Raw genomic sequence first — 18948 nt, 5'->3', positions numbered from 1 at the left:
GTTTGCCACAGGACTCATACGAACATTTTATTGGCTCCTATTGAAACGTATACGTTAATGTTTATACATGACAAATCACATCTCGCCGGGCTGAATGATTCGTATAGGTCGGCTTTGAAGTTGACCGATTGAAAGGCGTTTATTAGATGTAAAGGCGATCTGAGGTAGTGCTTTAAAAAAGGTAGAAAGCGAAAAGGGCGACAGGAAGGAAGTGTTTATTTGGGATTGAGAGGTCTGGCGTGTTTTGAAGGAAAATTTCAGCTTTTATTTGTTTTGGACCATAGGCGTCACTCAAAAAGCCACGAAAGAACTCGACAGTAGCATTGTATTCTTTTCGTTTTCTTTAAAGGTGGGGTTGATGCAACCCTTGTAGCACTGCAGCAGCAGAGGACCGAGTTCCTTGACGTTCTCGCCAAGTGTTCTGATTCCGCCATTTTAATCACTCGCTTAATATGCTCCAAAACCACCCGGTCAAAATGAGGCTATCGGAATAAAAATAACATACGGCATCAAAATCTCTGTACAAGCAATCGCAAAAAAGATAGAGTAAAAACATTTCGTGTGTTTGCTGGATCCGCCCACCGGATAGCCACCTAGTCTGCCTTTTCTACCTACACATATCTGGGGAACCCTTCCAGGTCAAGTCGATGGAAAGCTCGCTCTGCGGTAATTGTCCTCTTGCTGTCGGGTTTATTTATTGCAACAAACCCCATAAAGAAATAAACAGGTGCGGCTAGCTTAAGGAAAAAAATGAACGGCAAAACTACAAACTCTCTATAATCTTTACTGATGCTGACACTTAGACAAATTTGTTTCTCATGAACAAGATGCCATATATGTCGACACGCAGTTTTTTGGGTGCTGGGAAGTGTATAGTTTTGCTCCCCGTATCGCCGCACGAAGTGTGATTTGTACAACGTTTTTCTCAACTTTGTAAGCATGTCTTCCCATATTTCCCAGTGATGAAGGTCTACTATGAAGTCTCTTTAGCGGGTGAAGAGCGGATGTGAATCGCTTGAAACTGAACTGCTCGCCGGAATTTCGGCTGCATCTAAAACATGCCTTCACTGTTGCAGTCCGGTTCTTCAACGTCGTGTAGTTTTGAGGGCTAATGATAGAGTCATGGTGAAACATGACGACGATGATGATGATAAACAATAGTCAAGGGCTGGTAGTTCGAAAAGCGCCAAGAGTAGTGCAGTGTGTTTGGTTTAGAGGTGCTTGTTTAAAAATAGGTTTATAGGTCATAGTTAGTAATTAAAAGTGGATATAAAACACTTCGGGGAGCATAAATACGTAGGGGCTTCAAAAACAGGGTGTCGAGAGGAGAAAATTTTGCTGAGGCAAGAAGGTGAGGTCCCAGAGCATCACAGAGAAAGCCCTCAGCAGTGTCCTCATCACTGAAGAGCAGGCTGTGGATACACACAGTATAAAACTTTCTTTAAAAAATAAGCGACCGCAAGGTTCTATAAAACCCTTTTGTTGCTGTTGTAATATGTATTTATTAATCCTGTATACGCTCCGTGCCTTGACCTTTGTCATCGCCGGAGGGGGAGATTGGAGAAGGGAGTTGGAGTAAGGGGGGGCAGTGAGTGTCCCGACTAAATGTCGTCCTGTACGGCGGCTTTTCGAACATATACGAGAAAGGAGTGGAGGACCATCTTCCTGTGTTCTGTAGACCCTTCGGGATGGGTCCACTCCCGCAGTGTTTTTAGCCTGTCTTGAGGAGGAATGGTCGCATGTGCGCGGTTTCTCTGGTCCTTTGAGGCAGGACAGCTCCTTAGCAGATAGTCAAGGTCAGCGACTTGTTGGCTGTCAGGTGATCTGCAGTGTTTGCAGGTACCGTGGCCGGTGTGTAGACGAAAGCGTGGCATGATGTGCGGCGTTACGGCAGTGCTCGTCCGAATGCGTCGGAGTTTGACCGTTGCCCAACGGTTATAGCCGGATGGGATAGGGTCATCCTTTTCAGGTAGACGAAGTCAAAGCGCTGCGCGTCGCTCAGCACGTGCTTTGGCAATAGCTTCCTCGTAGTCATACCCTTCCTCTTCCAACTCGGCGGGCAGCAGCTCCAAAGATGGAGGTGTCGGCGCTTGAAATAGACTATTGCATCATCCGATAGAAAGTGTTCTGGGTGTTGTGGTATATGTGCTGTGTTTATAGGCAGGCGAAATGTCTGCAACTTTCTGTTTCGAGTTTTCTACCTCGGTGTAGGATATAGAAATAAATATAGAAATGTAGAAATATAGCAAGGAATATAGAAAGAACCCCCCCCCCCCCCGCCTTTCTGCATCTGGCACAAGTTCACCGTGGTGTACCATATAAAAGATGTTCATGGGTACCATATGTGTGCCCAATTCTTAAACGACTAAGTGCAACTTCCACGTATCTGTATTGTTTTGAGTCATGTTTAAACAGCATCCGAAGGCAGGAATGGGGACGGAACGGATGACCGGATACCTTGGAGCATGGCCAGTCGTTGCCATGCTCCAATCCGCTTATCTCTTCTTAGACTAGAATGTTTCCAGGCCCCGCGTGTGTGCAAGAGAGGAATCTACAGTGTCTACCCTAAAAGGCGCGGTCTGCTTCTCGGTTTTATTCCTCTCGGATCAAGGGTAATCAAGCGTTAGGAAAGTGCTTTTCGCTTCCATCCAAGGCGGTATTTGCTTTACATAATCATACAAACACTCGGCCGAGTCACATCCCAATCTCTTTCCACCCGATAAAGGAGCGTGCGAGGCTCAGAAAGCCGGCGGCGGTGGTTTTGAACTCGGGGGGGCTTTTTTCGTGCTCGGCGGCGGCGCGTCTCTGAAGGGGCCGCCGCACGCACCTGCGGCGAGCACCCTGTTGTCCCAAACGATCAAAGTGTAGCGGCGGCCGACGAGGTGTGCGATGGGAGAAAGGCGGCGGCCGAGATAATTCAGCGTGCTCCATTATTCTCTTGTTTTTTTTTTTTTTTTTTGTCTTACCCCCGCAGACGAGAGCAGCTGTGAGGCGGAGGTGAATACATTTTTCGAAGAACTCGGCTCCGGCTCGCCGGCTGACGTCAAGGATGCCGCCGAGGGTGGCGATGACGTCGAACACGAGCGCTCGAGCGACACCGAGGTCTCGCTTCACAGGTATGCCCAGCGTGTACTCTGCATGCCGGCCTGAGTCTCTCTAAATGCGCTAGCACTGCTTGGGACACCGCCTGCGTGGCCAGTGTCCGAAGACCCCACCCCCTTTCCATTTCCCTTGCCCTCTCTCTATACTAGGACCACTCTGCGGCCTGACACGATGTTGCGGCTGTTGGGGAAGCGAACGTGCCAGCCAGTCTCCACCCTTCTCCCGTCACAAATATTGTTCTCTGGCATCGCTCTCACCCAGCTGTCTACAACCGCCCTGTTTGTTGTTCACCGTTGGCGTCTGTAGCGACTGACACTAACTGTTGCCGCCAACTGAAAAACAGGTCTCTAAATCACTGTTGAGGTTTGTAACTCCGTGCGCCGAAGCAACACGTCTTTCCTCTTCCCTTTACAAGTGTACTGAAACAATATGGATAATTAGCACATTTTCTTGACTGTCAGCTCCCGGGTTCTACGCACCATCCTTCGGTTTTGCTGGAAGAAAGTTAAACTAAAGCCAAAATTTTAATGTTAATACGCTTTCAATGCGACTCTCGCGTTATCCTTTTAGCTCACTGCTTGCACAAAAAAGCGGGTGCTTATAATATAAACGCAAAAATACGGGATTTTCTTTTTTCGTGCTACCTCGTGCGTCCCAAAACGGAGCTGTGAGTTCTTTTGCTCCTGGGCTGCATCCCAAGGTAGGTCCCGCGGACTTCCTTGGCACATTTGTCAAATTGACGCTTTGGATGGCAAGGGTCGGACACCTTGCGCATGGTGCAGGCAATGCTGGTCAGCCGGATCGCCTACGGTGCACCGTACTTGGCTCTCAAAAAGAATGAGAAGGCAAGATTTAATATCTTTATCCGCCAAGCCTATAAGACTGCCAAAGGATTGCCCTCCAAGACGTCGACAAAGAAATTACTTCAACTTTGATTGCACGATACCTGGGAAGAGGTAGAGGAAGCCCATCATACCTCTCAAATAAAACGCCTCATGCTAACGCCAACAGGACAAACAGCTCTAAGAAGATTGAACTATACAACGCCGCCAACACAAGACCACGAGGTTAGGATTCCCCTACTAATTAGATAGAACATCATAGTAACGCCACTACCACGCCACATGCACCAAATTTACAATAAAGCTCGCCGAATCGCACGAGCCAGGGTCACGAACATAAAGTATGGCCAAAACCCGACTACACGGTACACTAAAGCGTCGCCTTATCTTCAGAAGTCAGCCCACGCGTTGTGCGCCACTAATTCAACAGGGAAAGAAATGACCTGCCTCACCGTCCGTACAACGCAGACGGAAACCGCAGACGAAGTGGCTATTGCCCTAGCCGCAACGACTAGTGAGGACGCAATCACAGTGCTTACGGATTCGCAAGCAGCGTGCCGCCGTTATCTACGAGGACGCATCTCCAAAACAGCCCTCCGCATCCTCGAAACCAAGGGTCAGCTACCCGAAATAGAAATCGCCTGGGTGCCCGGACACACATCCCTCGCCGGTAATGAGGCGGCCCATGCCGCTGCCCGCGCGCACGTACACCGGGCCATGATCTACGAGGGACAAACATCACCTGCTGCTCCCAAAACAGAACCTCTTGTAAAATATAGAGATAACCTGGCCCACTATCGCCAAAGCAGAGGAATATTCCCGGCTCCACATCCCCAGTTATCAAAACAAGAAGCCACCAGCCCGAGAAGAATACAAACTCCTACCCCATCGCACCCTTCTTCACGCCATCTACGCCACCGTATACCCGGCCACCTGTAATTTCTGTCCCTTGCCCGGCACCCAATCCTTCCCCCTCTTACGAGCAGTGGGTGGCCTGCCTGAAAAGTCCGGACCCTGAGACCCAGCGCATACTGGTGAAGAGGCCCTGGACTGCCAGCCAAGGCCAGGCCATCCCGGACTAGGGACGCTTCCACCTGGCGGGTGCCCTAGTAGCAGCACCAGCGCTCGTGAAATAAACATTTATTCGTCCTCCTCCTCTGCTGAAACAGCCGGTGGAACACTACATACGCCCAGAGCCTTACTTGAAGCTTCGTTTTCAATCATACATCAAGGGCGTGATTTAGAATAAGCTCTCAACATCGGTAATATTTTTAAGACGGAAGGCAATGCTAAAAAATATATTCGCAGAATCCTGCTCCAAGATGAGTTGCTCGTTAAGAGCTTGAAAATTTACTGGTGTGAATACTTCAGGCCTCGCAAAGCAGAGAAATAAAGGGACTCGGAAAAGTGAAAGAAAGCTGACAGCACAAATTTCAAAAGCAGTTCGGGGCTCCTATGCTCGTCATTCACGCTGGTCTTCTTCGCAAGCATTTTTTTTTTCGGTGGGTGCTCGGGGCAACCTGTTTGCTTTTTTAAGGTTGTAGTTGACAAATTCTATGCCGTTAAATTTCAGAACACGCGCTTCGCGCGCATTCATTTTGGAGAGAAGAGAGTTCGCTCTGAATAGACTCCCACTGCGCGAGAAAATGAACAAGAAGCCGAAGGCACCGTAGACCCGGCGGACGAATATGGCGGCTGTCTCGGGAGAGCGCCTAAATGAAATGACGAAAAAAACAATAAAGTGTAAGCTTCTAAAGCTGTGTGTTGCTGTCGGTGCTGCATCGTGGCGTTTTTTCTTAAAAGCCTGTAGTGGTGGAGACGCTGGTTATCGTAAAATGGAAGAAAATATTTTTTGAAGCGAAACCTGTATTGGCTGATTTGGGCCGCCGGTGACGGCGCACGCCGAAGCGCCTTGCGGCAAAAGCCAACTTTATCCACGTGCTCAAATGACGAAAATGATGACGACGATGACGATGATGATGATGGTGGTGATGATTCCCTTGAAGTGTTTGAACGTGCCCGCTCGGGGGGATTGGCCAGCTATCAAATGTTGACTGTGCCCTATTGCGGCTTATAGATTTAATCCTAGGTTGACACATACCCCGTCTCAGGCGCAGCTCGTGCTCGCCATTCGCATGGCGCAGGCTATCAAGTGTCGCTATCAAGTATCAAGAGGGCTATCAAGCGGTCTATCAAGTAGCAAAATGTACACATCCTATGTTAGCATGGTCTAGTGGAGTGGGTTTTCTAGTCAATTAAAGCATAGCTGGAAACATACACGAATACAATGGCATTAACAAAAGGCTATCTGGTGTTGCAATTAGGCTTAATAAGAGGTACAAATTCCAGGTGGTGCAGGGCTCCGCGCCTACATCCAGCCATGACGACCAGCTAGTTGAACGCTTCTATGAATATGTGGAATTGGCAATGGCTTAAAGGGGCACTGACACAAAAATTTTGCATCTTGTTTTTTTTGTTGCGATAAGTAGCTAGTGACTTACTTATAACCTGTAGAAACCTCATTTGCTTCAGCGTGCGACGGTTGTTTAATTAGAGGCATTTTCAATGTGGCCAGTCGCAGTTTCGGTTTCAGCGAGTGCCGCGAAACGATGGATTTTGTGGATTTTGTGTGAACAAAGCTGATCACGTGACCGTCGGAGGGATATCACAGAGCAGAGCCGCCGTAGCACTGTCGAATCCGCATCGACGGCAGTTTCTGCGAATGCCCCCACGCACTGATCTCGTGAGGCGCTTAATTAAAAACCGACCGTGGATGTGACGCAGGCGCTGCGAGTGCAAATGCTACCGCGGCTAAAGAACGACGCGCGACGCTCGAGACGGTGGGTGCAAGACTCGCGCTGGGAGCAGCCGGCCGGTCTGCCTACAGGTCCGCCTACAGATGTGTTCGGCTCAGCACTGCGGCGGATATTCGAGTGCCGCTCTCGTAAGCGGTGCAGATGACAATTTTTAATGCAACCCGCCATCGCATCATTAACTCGTTTCTCATGTAAGCCACCATGGTCGGGACTTGGGGACAATTTCGTGCAGCGGTAACAAGCTATCACTCGAGCTACCTGCGCCGGCCTGGGCCATTTCGCGGCCGTAGCCGCCGCCTGCACAGCGACCGTGCGGCTAGCTCAGTGAGCTTTTCGTGCCTCCGGCGCGTTTTCGCATCCAACGGTAATAAACAGTAATAGAAACAGAGTGCCTGGAATCGCTGTAGAACTTTGGTCGCGGCCAGCTGCCCGATTAGCTGACGAAATCACGGCGCCTCCGCCGCCAACGATCGGGTCGTTCGTTCTCGAGAGCAGAAGCTCCGCCCTCCGGCCCTCCGATCGGAGCGGCGAGCCGGGCGAGCCGGCGAAAAACGCCGGTAGTGCGGAAGCGGCAAACACAAACTCGTGACATGTTTGGATGTTGTTTATTTACAATTGCGCGTGGACCTCTGCTGGCTGTTCGGTTGCGTTTCGCACACTTCAAAATTGATTTTAAATATGTTCTAGGCTGTATTCGCCGCTGATATTTTGCAGATTATGTATATGTGTTCCCACCAATCTATCTCCGAAGTTATCTCGCCTTCAAAATTTTGTGTCAGTGCCCCTTCAAGTAAAGACGCAGTATACCGTAGTTATGGGAGACTTCAATGCTAAACTATAGGCAAGAAGTGAGCTGGAGGCAAGGCAGTTGGGAACTATGGTCTGCGTTGTAGGGATAACAGAGGGAACTTATTAGTAGAGTTCGCAGAACGGAATAATCTGTGCATCATGAATACCTTCTTCCGAAAACGGGACAGCTGGTCATCGACGTGGAAGAGCCGGAATGGGGAGCATAAAAATGAAATAGACTCCAAACTATGCGATGACCCTGGCGTAGTGCAGGATGTGGAAGTGCTAGGAAGGGGGAGGCGTAGTGACCACGGTATAGTAAGATATAGAATCAGGCTGGATTTGAGGAGGGACCGTAACAAACTAGTACGAAAGAAGCCAGTCAATGAGCTAACAGCAAGACGGAAAGTTGAATAATTCAGGAACGCGCTGCACAACCGATATTCAGCTCCTACAGAGGAAGCAGTGTTTACGACACAGGAAGAGAACGACAATCCTACACGCATTATCACGGAGTGTGCAATGGAAGTTCGCTAGACAGGATACTGGTAAACGTTCCCAGGAGTCGAAAGATTTAATTAGGAAACAACAAAGCATGAGAGTCTCCATCCCAGCTGACAGAATAGAACTAGCGGAGCTTCCGAAGTTAATCAATAAGCGTAAGACAGCTGACATACGGAAGCATAATATGGAGAGGGTTGAGCATGCTGTAAAGAATGGAGGCAGCATGAAATAATTGAAGAGGCGACTCGACATAGTGAAAATCAGATAAATGCATTTAAAGACAAGCAAGGCAATGCCATCACAAATAGAAATAAGATATAGTATCGGAGGAGTTATATAGAGATCTGTACAGTAGCCGCGACATCCAGGATAATACTGAACGAGGAAGTAGTTCAGAGTAGGTACACATCACACCACTAACGACAGTACAAGTAAAGAAGGCTTTGAAAGAAATGCAAGGGGGCAAAGCACCTGGTGAGGATCAGATAACAGCAGACCTCTTGAAGGAGGCGGGAAAATTGTACTAGAAAAACTGGCAAACCTGCATACGCAATGCCTATGACCGCGAGGGTGTCGGAATATTGGAAGAACGCGAGCATCATCCTAATCCACAAGAATAATGACATGAAGGACTTAAAAAATTACAAGCCGATCAGCTTAATGTCAGTTATCTACAAAGTACTTACCAAGGTAATCGCTGACAAAATTTCTGCCACCGTAGATTTCAGTCAACCTAAAGAACAAGCAGGGTTTCGTAAAGGCTATTGAACAATGGACCATATTCACACGATCAATCAGGCGATACAGAAGTACGCGGAGTATACTGAGCCCCTATATATAGCCTTCATAGATTATGACAAAGCATTTGACTCGGTCGAAACCTCAGCAGTCATTCAGGCATTGCGGAATCAGGGTGTAGACGAGCATGTGATATCTACAATGGGTCCACACCTATTATTGTCCTCCATAAGGAGAACAGCAAAATATTTAAAAGGAAGGGCGTCAGACGAGGAGACACAATCTCTCCAGTGTTATTCACAGCATGTTTACGAGAGGTATTCAAAACATTGGATTGGGAACAGGTGGGAGTAAGGGTTAATGGGGAATACCTCAGTAACCTCAGATTTGCTGATGACGTTGCCTTGCTAAGTAGCCCGGGCGACGAATTGCAGAGCCTGATTACCGCAATGGACAAGCAGAGTAGAATCGTGGGCCTAAAAATTAATATTTAGAAAACTAAAGTAATGCTCCATAGCCTCGGAAGAACACACTGGTTTGAGATAGGTGGCGAGACAGTGGAAGTGTTAATCGAATTATCGACTTTGGCCAGGTAGTGACCCCGGATCCCAAACATGAGGTAGAGATAATTAGAAGAATAAGAATGGGGTGGAGTACACGCGGCAGCCATTCTCAGATAATGAATGGCAGCCTACCCTCGTCCCTGAAGAGGAAAGTGTATAACAGCTGCATCTTACCGGTACTCACTTACAGGGCAGAAACTCGGAGGCTCACCAAAAGGGTTTACCTTAAATTGAGCACGACTCAGCGAGCAATGGAACAGAAGATGATAGGTGTAACGTTAAGGGACAAGAAGGGAGCGCAGGGGGTCAGGGAACAAACGCGTGGTAAGGACATATTAGTAGAAATTAAGAAAACAATGGGCGTGGGCAGGGCATGTAATGCGAAGGCAATATAACCGGGTCATTAAGGGTAATAGAGTAGATTATTAAGGTTAATAGAGTAGATCCCTAGAGAAGGCAGCTGTGGTAGGGGGCGGCCGAAAGTTACGTGGACAGATGAGATCAAGAAGTTTGAAGTTTGCGGGGATAACTTGGTCGCAGTTAGCACAGGACCGGGATGATTGGAGATCTATGGGAGAGGGCTTTGCCCTGCAGTGGGCGTAGAAGGACTGATGTTGATGATGATCAAGTTTCGCACTATAGCACACCGCTATATTACGCCACAATGGGAGTCAATCAGCGTCGTTGCTCGCATCACACAACATCGCAGGTGCGGTCGCTCGCTCTTCGGGCAGTTCATCTTCTAGCGGGGCGTGGGTAGGCCACTTGTGGTTTGTTCCACGGAAGAGCTGGCAGCCATTGAAGAACGTAAACGCTCACCATAATCGCAGAAGAATGATCTCGGGTAAAGCTCGGCGAAATGGAAGGGTTTCGTATCGGTCGATCTATGGTTTGCGTGTTCATTTTGGTCATAGCCTTCTGATTTTGGCAGAAGTGTTTTCGTTTTGCCGTCATTGCGTTTCGATTTGATCGTTTTGTTTTTCACTAAGGTCAAGCTTTGCGTGCACCCCTGTTTCCGGAGTGAAGGATTTATCTTTTGTTTTATCATAAAACGTAAAACCAAATGTTGCCTTGATCAACAGTTCTCATCATTCTCTTTTGCGAAAGCTTAAAAGAAACTCATTAAACGAAATAAATTTGCGGACACGTAATGGCTCGGCGACACTTCCAAACCGATTAAATTTCAACAGTAGACGCATCGTATCCACGCGGACATGACCGCGCGGGCACAGAGGAAGAGGTTCCATTTGACTGTGAGAGATGCGCGCGTAACACGTGTGCATTTGGTAGTGTTCTGGTACAGCTGGTAATTATTATTGTTTCTGGCGAAAGCTGTTAGCTCAGGGAAACACGCTGTCGGTTGCTTGCGGGCTGATCAAGGCAATAGAAAGCTAAATTATATTCCATTGTAGTTAGCATTCAAATCGAAAGTTTGAATTGGGCTACATTTTGATCACCTGGAGAACTTTCGCTTGTGCCAACATTTCCTACGGCAAAAGTTTTCGTCCATTACATTAGAAAAACGGTCCTAACCATAACGTCGTGTTGAGTCCTAAATCATAACGTCGTGTTGAGCAGCCTAACGCCCTATAGCCGCTGAGCCACCGCGTTGTTCGGCCAGTGTCCTTTAGGTTCCATCAAGCTGTAGCAGGTAAAACAGAAAAATTTTGGGCGAAGTCGGGATGACCGCTTGGGTGTTGCTCGCATTGCAACCCCTTAACGTTCAGAACAAACGCTCGCTAACAAGCTCTCGTGGAGTGAATGCAAAATTATAAACCAGCGAAACAACGGGCAACTGCTGCTGATCACACCATTGTACCCTTGTGGCGCACTCAGCGTTGTGTTGTTCTTCTATAAACAGGCGGTCATCCCGGCACTTCTGGAGTAATGTTAGCGCGCTGCCGTTCCCACAACAAACATCGCGTCTTGCCGGGCGCATTCCCCGTCGTGAACGACGCTGGGGATAGCAGGCCAGCTCAGCGGGCAGCAGGGGGTCGGGCGTCTGCTGCTGCCGCCGTCGGTGCCGTTATTTTTAGTGCGTGAGAAGGCACGCCTTATTCTCGCGGCTTGGGCAGCGCTGCGCGTCCGGAAAGGAGGAGGACTGGCCCAGCTGTGGGGCGCACATGTTGCCTCAATTTCCGGCGGTCACTGACGTTGACGCCGCCGGTCACCGAGGCGCCTGCGGCACTGGGTCACCGCGTTGCGTAAAAGCCACCCCCTTTCCTCTTGTGGCCTCCCTTGAGTTCAACGGCCAAGTTCACCGTACACGGATAGTAGTTCGTTGTGGATCGTGCGACATTGCGAATGGCAGAGACTACGCGGTCATTTTGCCGTACCTCTCTGTCTTTATGCGTGAGCATCACTCAATCATTACTCGGCTCACATTGAGTAAAAAGCGCCCTCCCCGGATCAGCGTAACCAGGCCCTTTCAGCGAAATTCCCGTCGACAGCGTGCAGCCCGAAACCCTGCAACAGAATTCCCATTGATAGCTTCTACGGCCTCACAACATGCCAAGTCACGCGCGACGATTGACGAGGGACGATGAGAGCGGCGGTCAGAAGCTCATGACCGTCGGCTTAGTGAATTTCCATTTGGTTGTCACGTCAGCATGTCCGCGCGCACTGTACACGTTCCCACTGAAGGGGATTGGCCGGCGACAGTGTCAGCGAGCGCGAGAAGCCCACTCATCATCATCATCATCGTCATCATCATCATCATCACCACCACCGCACCAGCCTATCTACGCCCACTGCAGGGCAAAGGCCTCTCCCATTATTCTCAAATTATCCCGGTCCTGTGCTAACTGCGACCCGGCAAACTTCTTGATCTCATCTGCCCATCTAACCTCTGCCGCCCCCTGCAACGCTTGCCTTCTCTAGGGATTCACTCTGTTACCCTTAATGACCGACGGTTATCTTGCCTTCGCGTTACATGCCCTGCCCACGTCCATTTCTTCTTAATTTCTACTAATATGTCCTTAGCACGCGTTTGTTCCCTGACCCACTCCGTTCTCTTCTTGTCCCTTAATGTTACACCTATGATCACTACTACCCACTACTACTCACTCACTACTCACCACTAGAAGTGAGAAGCTCACTACTACTTTGCAACTCTCACTTTGGCTATGACGTCACCACACCCAATCCGAATTCTCACATCCTATTCAGTGGAGTTGACCAGTGACTATGACTGCAGCCGTCAGGGGCTCATGGCTTATTTACCAACCGCTATTGGAAGCGAAATTGACATACCCACCCAAACATACGCTTTCACGACTCAACGCGAAGGCATGCTTACTGCGTTCATGATGATAAGAGGATGGTTAGGTGTCTCGCGTCTCCATAAGCGTGCTTGACGACTGCCGCTGATTCCCGGCCTCTTAAAACTGCGGCAAAAACCATGGATTCAAAATTTGTTCCGATTGGCGTTTGACGCCCGTAATCGCAGGAAGGTATCTAGGCATTTATCACGAAGAACCACATAACCTCTTGAATGGCGAATTCTGGTGGCAGCACCCCTTTAAACTCCCTGGTTGTCTTTGTCGCAGACTAAGTTCTATTCCTCCCGATCGAACTTGCTAGAAACCTGTCGCATCGAAGCGTGTCTCCAGTGTGTTTAAAAGATCCACAAGCCCCAAGCTTCGGCGATACAGTCACACATCTCCTTCATTAACTGAGCTGTCGGTGCGGCGTTTTCTAATGGAGAGTTGGGGCCGTACACTTCCAAGTTTGGGCCTGATTAAAGAACGATGTCAAACTCGAAGGGGGAAAATTTCTTTTGCTATTTACCTGATGATGTAAAATTTTTTAAAACTTGTCGCAGTATCACCTGCGAACCCGACTCTACCACCTTTTTTTTTTTGAAACAATGGGGCGGTTTATTCACGAGTAACATACGGTGAAACCCTCTTCGACCTTCGACCCATTTAGGCTTAAAACAGGTATCCGTGTGGCCCTCCATGGGATGCCGCCTGTAATACAGGCGGCATCCCACTAAATACCAATTTCCTGAAAATTTGTTCAACTACAACGACTTTTGAATCGCATTGCAGGACCGTGTCTAAACGCTCTTATAACCGCCACCCACACTTTTGGAAGCCGACGCTCCGGCGGTTACGCGATACCAAGTGTTCAATGTAGCCCGCGAGTGCAGATTCTCATAATCGAGAAACTGTCGCAGTGGAATCCGTGCGCAGATTTTTCCCCCCACAGCGACCTGAATTGCTTCTTAGCGTGCAAGGGTTGCATGCACATCGACACTCCCTAGATTGCACAGCCGCGACAAAACCGGTCGGTGTATTTACCAGCCAGTGACGTTCATCTTCAAGCGACTGGCTGCCTCGAATCGCCTTTTGTGTTGGTTCTCTCATCGTACTTTGTAATAACTGGGGATTCCGACGACAGCGCCTTCTTTCTGATTTAGTGCGTGAGACTTTTTCGCCATAGGCGTGTCTGAAATACGTGCGCTCGCCTGTCACGTCGTTTAATTAGCGCGCCTAATTTACGCTTTGCGCACGCGAAAAACGGAGAGCAAATGAGTGCGCCTGAAATTCCTTGCGTCCCGGTCTCACATATGCGTCTTGGAGCGTATACTTCAGTTGGTTTTCTCGTGTTCTCCGTTCATAGTCGTCGCTCTTTCTAGTTGAAAGCTGTGTAGATATACGGTAGTGGGAGCACCTTCTCTGTTCGGAATTAAGCGTACACCGAAACTGCGTCCCGTGCTGAATTCTGGCCTCCACCTATTGTGCTAACGTCGTCCCTTTTGTGAGTGAAAGTTTTATTACTGGAGCTGTCGAGAGCGGTGATTTAATTGCATTCATGGCGCCTGAAAAGACCGCGCCCTGGGCGCCGTTCGGTATACGCGTTATGCTTGCTGCCGAACACCTACTAGACCAGAAAGCTTCGAATTTCGCCTATCCTCCTTCTCTCCTCTCACGTCTAGTCTCCGCGTTAAGCGATTGGACGCTTAATCTGATGGTTGCTGACGTAATTGTAAATTCCCCCACTATATCGCGATACAGAAGTATCGCAATTCTATCTTGGAGAAGATACCTTTGAATATCCGTATTTCTGTACCGAAATACATTTGCCAGTTGTATTTGCACCTCTGTAGTGAAATACTTGTACAGTGTATCGATTATCTCGTGATACCCTGCAACATTTATGTATCTCGTTATTATTCTTGCCAGAATAGATATCACATGTTTTTACCGCGGGGATCATGTATTAACTGAAGCGGTGTTTTTGCGAGTGGAATAGTCGTATGTTTTAGCTCCCCTTTTTATTTTAGAAGCGGACGGTGTTGTTGATGGATCGATGGTTCTTCGTTATCTTAATAATAGAGTTATACGTATGGTCACTATCCAGAGCGTTCGAACCATGCTGGTGGTATTTACGTGTTACAACATAAAGGCTGGTCCAAAGCGGTACAAAGACTTGTATCGTAAGCGCGAGCTAACGCTGTCGGGAAAGTATAACCCTTTTGACAACGTGGCGTTGCTAAAGCGGCGTTAATGTACCATTTTCGAAATGAAATCTTACTTCTACAAGACTGGTGCCTATATTCATTGAGAATTCACCTGTGTTAGTTAATTGAGCCATACTTACAGCGAAGCTGTATGTGCTCAGAGTTCCATGTATTTTTCTGGTATGTCAGCACAAGCACGCTCGCCCTCTCTTTGAGGAAGAAGGCGCCATTAGACAGCCTTGGCTCCCTCGATTCTTCGTGACTTTATACAGCTTCGGGTGCCCGCATTGCGTTTCAAACGGCCTATGATTTCGATGGTGACCACGCAATTATAACATACACCGGGATATGTATTTTCCTCACGGAGGGAGGGCGTGTCTTGGTCTCGAGCGCGGCACACGCCCCAACATCGTCGAGCACGAATTTCTTCCATTGATTCTACTTAACATGATGAAGTGGTCTAAACTCAATGCGGGCACAGGCTAGGGTTTGGTGCGATTTTGTAGCGAAAGCCATAGATCTCTCTTGCAAGCACGCGTGTTTGAGGTACAGGAAATCGGGAGGTACAGAACATAGGAGCGGCAGCCGTGGACCGTGCGCCGGAAAACGGAACCAGCAGTGCCGGAAGTTGGTCGGGGCATGGCTCTGAGAAAGGGCGACGGAGCGCAGTACCGGAAGAAGGGCAGTCGAGACACCTATGCTATGCGAGACACCTATAGAGGTGAAGGTACCGACGGGGGCGAACAGGAAACTTCACAACTCCTGCCGATGGCGAACGAGCGAAACGAACTTCGGAAAGGGCTGTCCACGGGGCTGGTCAAGCGGTGACGGGCGCGGCCGCGAAGTTCAACAAGAAGTTCAGCAGCCCATCAACAGAAGGTCCAACTATGCTTTCGCCTTAACATTCCTAAAAGGTTGTAAGCATTCCCCGTAATTTCTTGCAGACGTAAAGTATTGGCACAGCTTCAATGACTTAACGTCGCGAACGCTGATGTTAACAGTGAAGCGCCTGGCGTTGCATAATCGCCTCGTAGAACTTCTGAAAGCCAGCACACCGATTTCCGTTCGCCCGCCAGCTCTCGCTGGCGCTCTCGAGGGGCGCCCTCTCCACATTGCCGGGCCCGCGTTACCAGGCCTCGTCCTACGAATTCCTCGACCAAGAAGAGCTTCCCTGTTTAAAAAAAAAAATCATCCATCGGGTTCGTGCTGCTGCGTTGTTTCGTTTGCCTAGTGCAGAAACAAGGCAAGCAAAACGTTTACGCTTCCCGCCTGTACGAAGTCGGCCGCTGGCGTTTGAGCAGTAACTTCCCCGTCATGTTTGTAGGCAGTGTAAAGTAGATCAAGTGGGCGAGGAAGATGTTTAAACGTTGTAAACGTTGCCGTACTGACGCTCGACAGTTTTCGGTGTCAGTTTCCCTCTCTGCACCATTATTTCGCCCCCTGCGCCTCCCATCCTTTCTCCGCAACAGCGCTCCCCGCGATCTCTCTCGCCGCAGGGACGATTCTGGTCTTATTCCTCCTCCGCAACATCACACAGACTTAGCATAAATAGCGGGACTGTGCGTAAATAGCGGGAATGGAAAAAAAAAACTCCTGGTTGCAGTTCAAAAAGTATAAAGGGAAAGTGGGAGAGCTCAGTTTTACTGAAAAAATGTTTAGTGAAATAAAAACCCCTCCTGGCCCTCATCCTGCTCTTCCTTATCCTCTTGTTCTCGTGATGGCAAGCCATAAAGTGTTTTTGTTTGTGTGTATGTGGACGCAGTCGTAAGGCACTGTTTTTGATGATGATGTGCCGCTTAGATAAGGAAGGGAAGAGAAGCATTTATGAACTGGCAAAGCGGCCCCGGATTGAGCGCCTTGGTTGCCATGTCTCTCTCTCTCAGGATTTCGGATGCGGATGGGGAGCTCAAGGTGGAAAGGGTCGGCGAGAAACCACTGGCGCAGTCGCTACTGGATCCCAACGTGAGTCGAAGGCGATTTCTATTACGTTTTATTTCATAGTTCAATTTCGGGTTTCTAGATTAGGCTGTGTTTTCTGGCCGGCCAGGGCGATTATAAATTGTGTATGCAGTTTAAATGGGGCGCGGTGGCGGCATTCTCGCTAACTTTGCCAAACGGCTGTACGACTGCCATATCATTTTATATTTAGCCCTCTCCGCCGGCCTCTCGAGAGCAAGACCTCGGAAATTTTATGCTGATGGCTTATGCTGCGTTTAAGCAGCGCTGACACTTCCGTGTACTTCGGCAGTCGACGGTAATATCGCTCGGACGAAGCGGCCGTTACTATGCCGCTTACGTTTTCTGTGCTCACCTATTTGGTTTAATAACGATGTGCGCCTTGTTCCCCGTGTGGCCAGGACTGCTTCCTCCTGGACGCCGGCATGTCGGGGCTCTTCGTCTGGGTCGGCAAGGGAGCCAGCCCCAAGGAACGCAAGGAGTCCATGCTGCTGGCTCAGGTAATCAATTAATCCCCTATAATGATTCGTGGAGTGAGAATTGAACGGACGATCTGTTGTGGATCCGTTATAGGTGCGTAAGAGCGGACACATTTTGGAGTTCTCTTGAGACACCTTGGTTGTTTATGATGCTTTTTTGGGTTCTATTGAGACTTCGTTAGCTTTTCATGCCCATTCACCCAACGCACCAACACCGTGACCAACACCCCACGGTGTCATATTTTTTGCACATGGCGTTTTCACACTCGGAGGCCCGTGCGCCGGCTTTCCGCCCCTCACGTCACGCTCACCCACTGCGCAGGCGCAGCGCCCCGCTCGGGAGGCTTCACCAGCTTCGCGTTTAACCAGTGACCGAATCAACTGGTGTATGCTTAGGTATAAAAGCGAAAAGCTATAATGGTGAACAGCCTACTGCGGTGCATGCACCCGTGTGTCAAGATATCAGTGCATCTTAAAAATCCCCAGGTGGTCAAAATCAATCCGGAGCCCTCCACGGCGCGCATCATATTCCAGGTGTAACTTCGGCGCGTTCAACCCCATAATGTAATCTTATCTTATCGAAATATCTAAGTTCGATTTAAACGGGTTAGACTGCCCGTAATGCTCCGTCGTTGCCAAAATTTGCAAGCCGCGAGAAAGACATCGCGGAGAATGCCCGTCTTTCTTTCTGGGCGAGGGAAAATAAAAAAACAGAAACACTAAGCTAAAGCTAAAAATTTTTACCACCCGCGGTATTGTAATTGTACTTGCCCTTTGAATGCACCCGGAACGTCGCCTAGTACGCTAGATTTCACCAAAATGATTCCATGTGTAATAATTATGCTATGCACTCACTCTCAGAGACGCATGTGTGAGCTTCTGGCTTTGGAGCGCGTTTTTTTTTTTTTTTTGAAATAAACTTTAGTCGACTATCTAGCAGGTTTTTTTTTACACATCCATGAATGACAGTGAATAATTACCCCTTTAGCTTGCGCCTAGAAAGTCTAAAATGTGTTTTACGCTGTGGCTGTGTGTGTTTAAATACTGTGTGTGTTTAAGCGTTCAGAAAAAGCAAACCATCAGTGTCATCCGTTAATGCTTACAATTTCTAGCTCTAGTCGGCTGAATAATTAGACAGCCCATAAATCGAAACCATTTTAAACAAATATTTCGCCAAGATTTCACGCTTAGTTCAAGCTTTATGGGCCAATTCGGGCTCATTTGTTCACCGAAACATTGCTTCTATACGCATGGGGACGTTATTCCCTGGCATATGCTTAACGCGCGAAGTCTTTTTAAAGCCTTCTGTCTGTCGTGCAGAAATACCTCACCTACCGCGGCTACCCGGAGTGGTGCCAGGTGTCCCGCGTGATCTGCAGTGCTGAGCCGCCCATCTTCAAGCAGTACTTCGCCTCGTGGAAGGAGCCCGAGCAGAGCAGCATCTTGGGAAGGAAGGGAGCACTGAACAAGATCGCAGGTGGGGCGTCTGTCTCTTCCTCCTCTTCCTGCTCCTGCGACGTGTTCTTACAGACGGGCCTCCGGTGCTGCCCCCTCGCTCTCTGCGTTTGCCGTGCACACACATACACTCACTCGCGCACACGCGCACATTGAGAGGTATACCTCGTCTCTTTTTGTGGGAAAATAGGCATTTCAGAGATGATACAAAATAAATAATACGAAGGATATTTTGCG

The 18948-nt window shown here is 48.8% G+C and overlaps 1 protein-coding gene across 4 annotated transcripts in view; it reads left to right on the top strand.

Moving 5' to 3' along the window:
- Gel (Gelsolin) overlaps positions 1–18948 on the top strand; it is a 151677-nt gene that overhangs the window by 113520 nt on the left and 19209 nt on the right. For all 4 annotated transcript variants that reach the window (XR_013322576.1, XR_013322577.1, XM_077699863.1 and 1 more), the window contains exons 6-9: positions 2975–3116; positions 16705–16783; positions 17179–17277; positions 18577–18733. Coding sequence is in view for 2 of the 4 variants with exons in the window: in XM_077699863.1 (XP_077555989.1) it covers positions 2975–3116; positions 16705–16783; positions 17179–17277; positions 18577–18733 (477 nt within the window). In the remaining 2 variants the exon portion in view is untranslated. The remainder of the gene's footprint in view (positions 1–2974; positions 3117–16704; positions 16784–17178; positions 17278–18576; positions 18734–18948) is intronic.

Source organism: Haemaphysalis longicornis, unplaced genomic scaffold (assembly GCF_048455015.1).
Source record: "Haemaphysalis longicornis isolate Haplotype H1 unplaced genomic scaffold, Haemaphysalis longicornis Haplotype H1 scaffold_2, whole genome shotgun sequence".
NCBI lineage: Eukaryota > Metazoa > Arthropoda > Arachnida > Ixodida > Ixodidae > Haemaphysalis > Haemaphysalis longicornis.
Note: the sequence above shows the minus strand (reverse complement) of the source record. Positions and strands in the feature narration are given on the sequence as shown.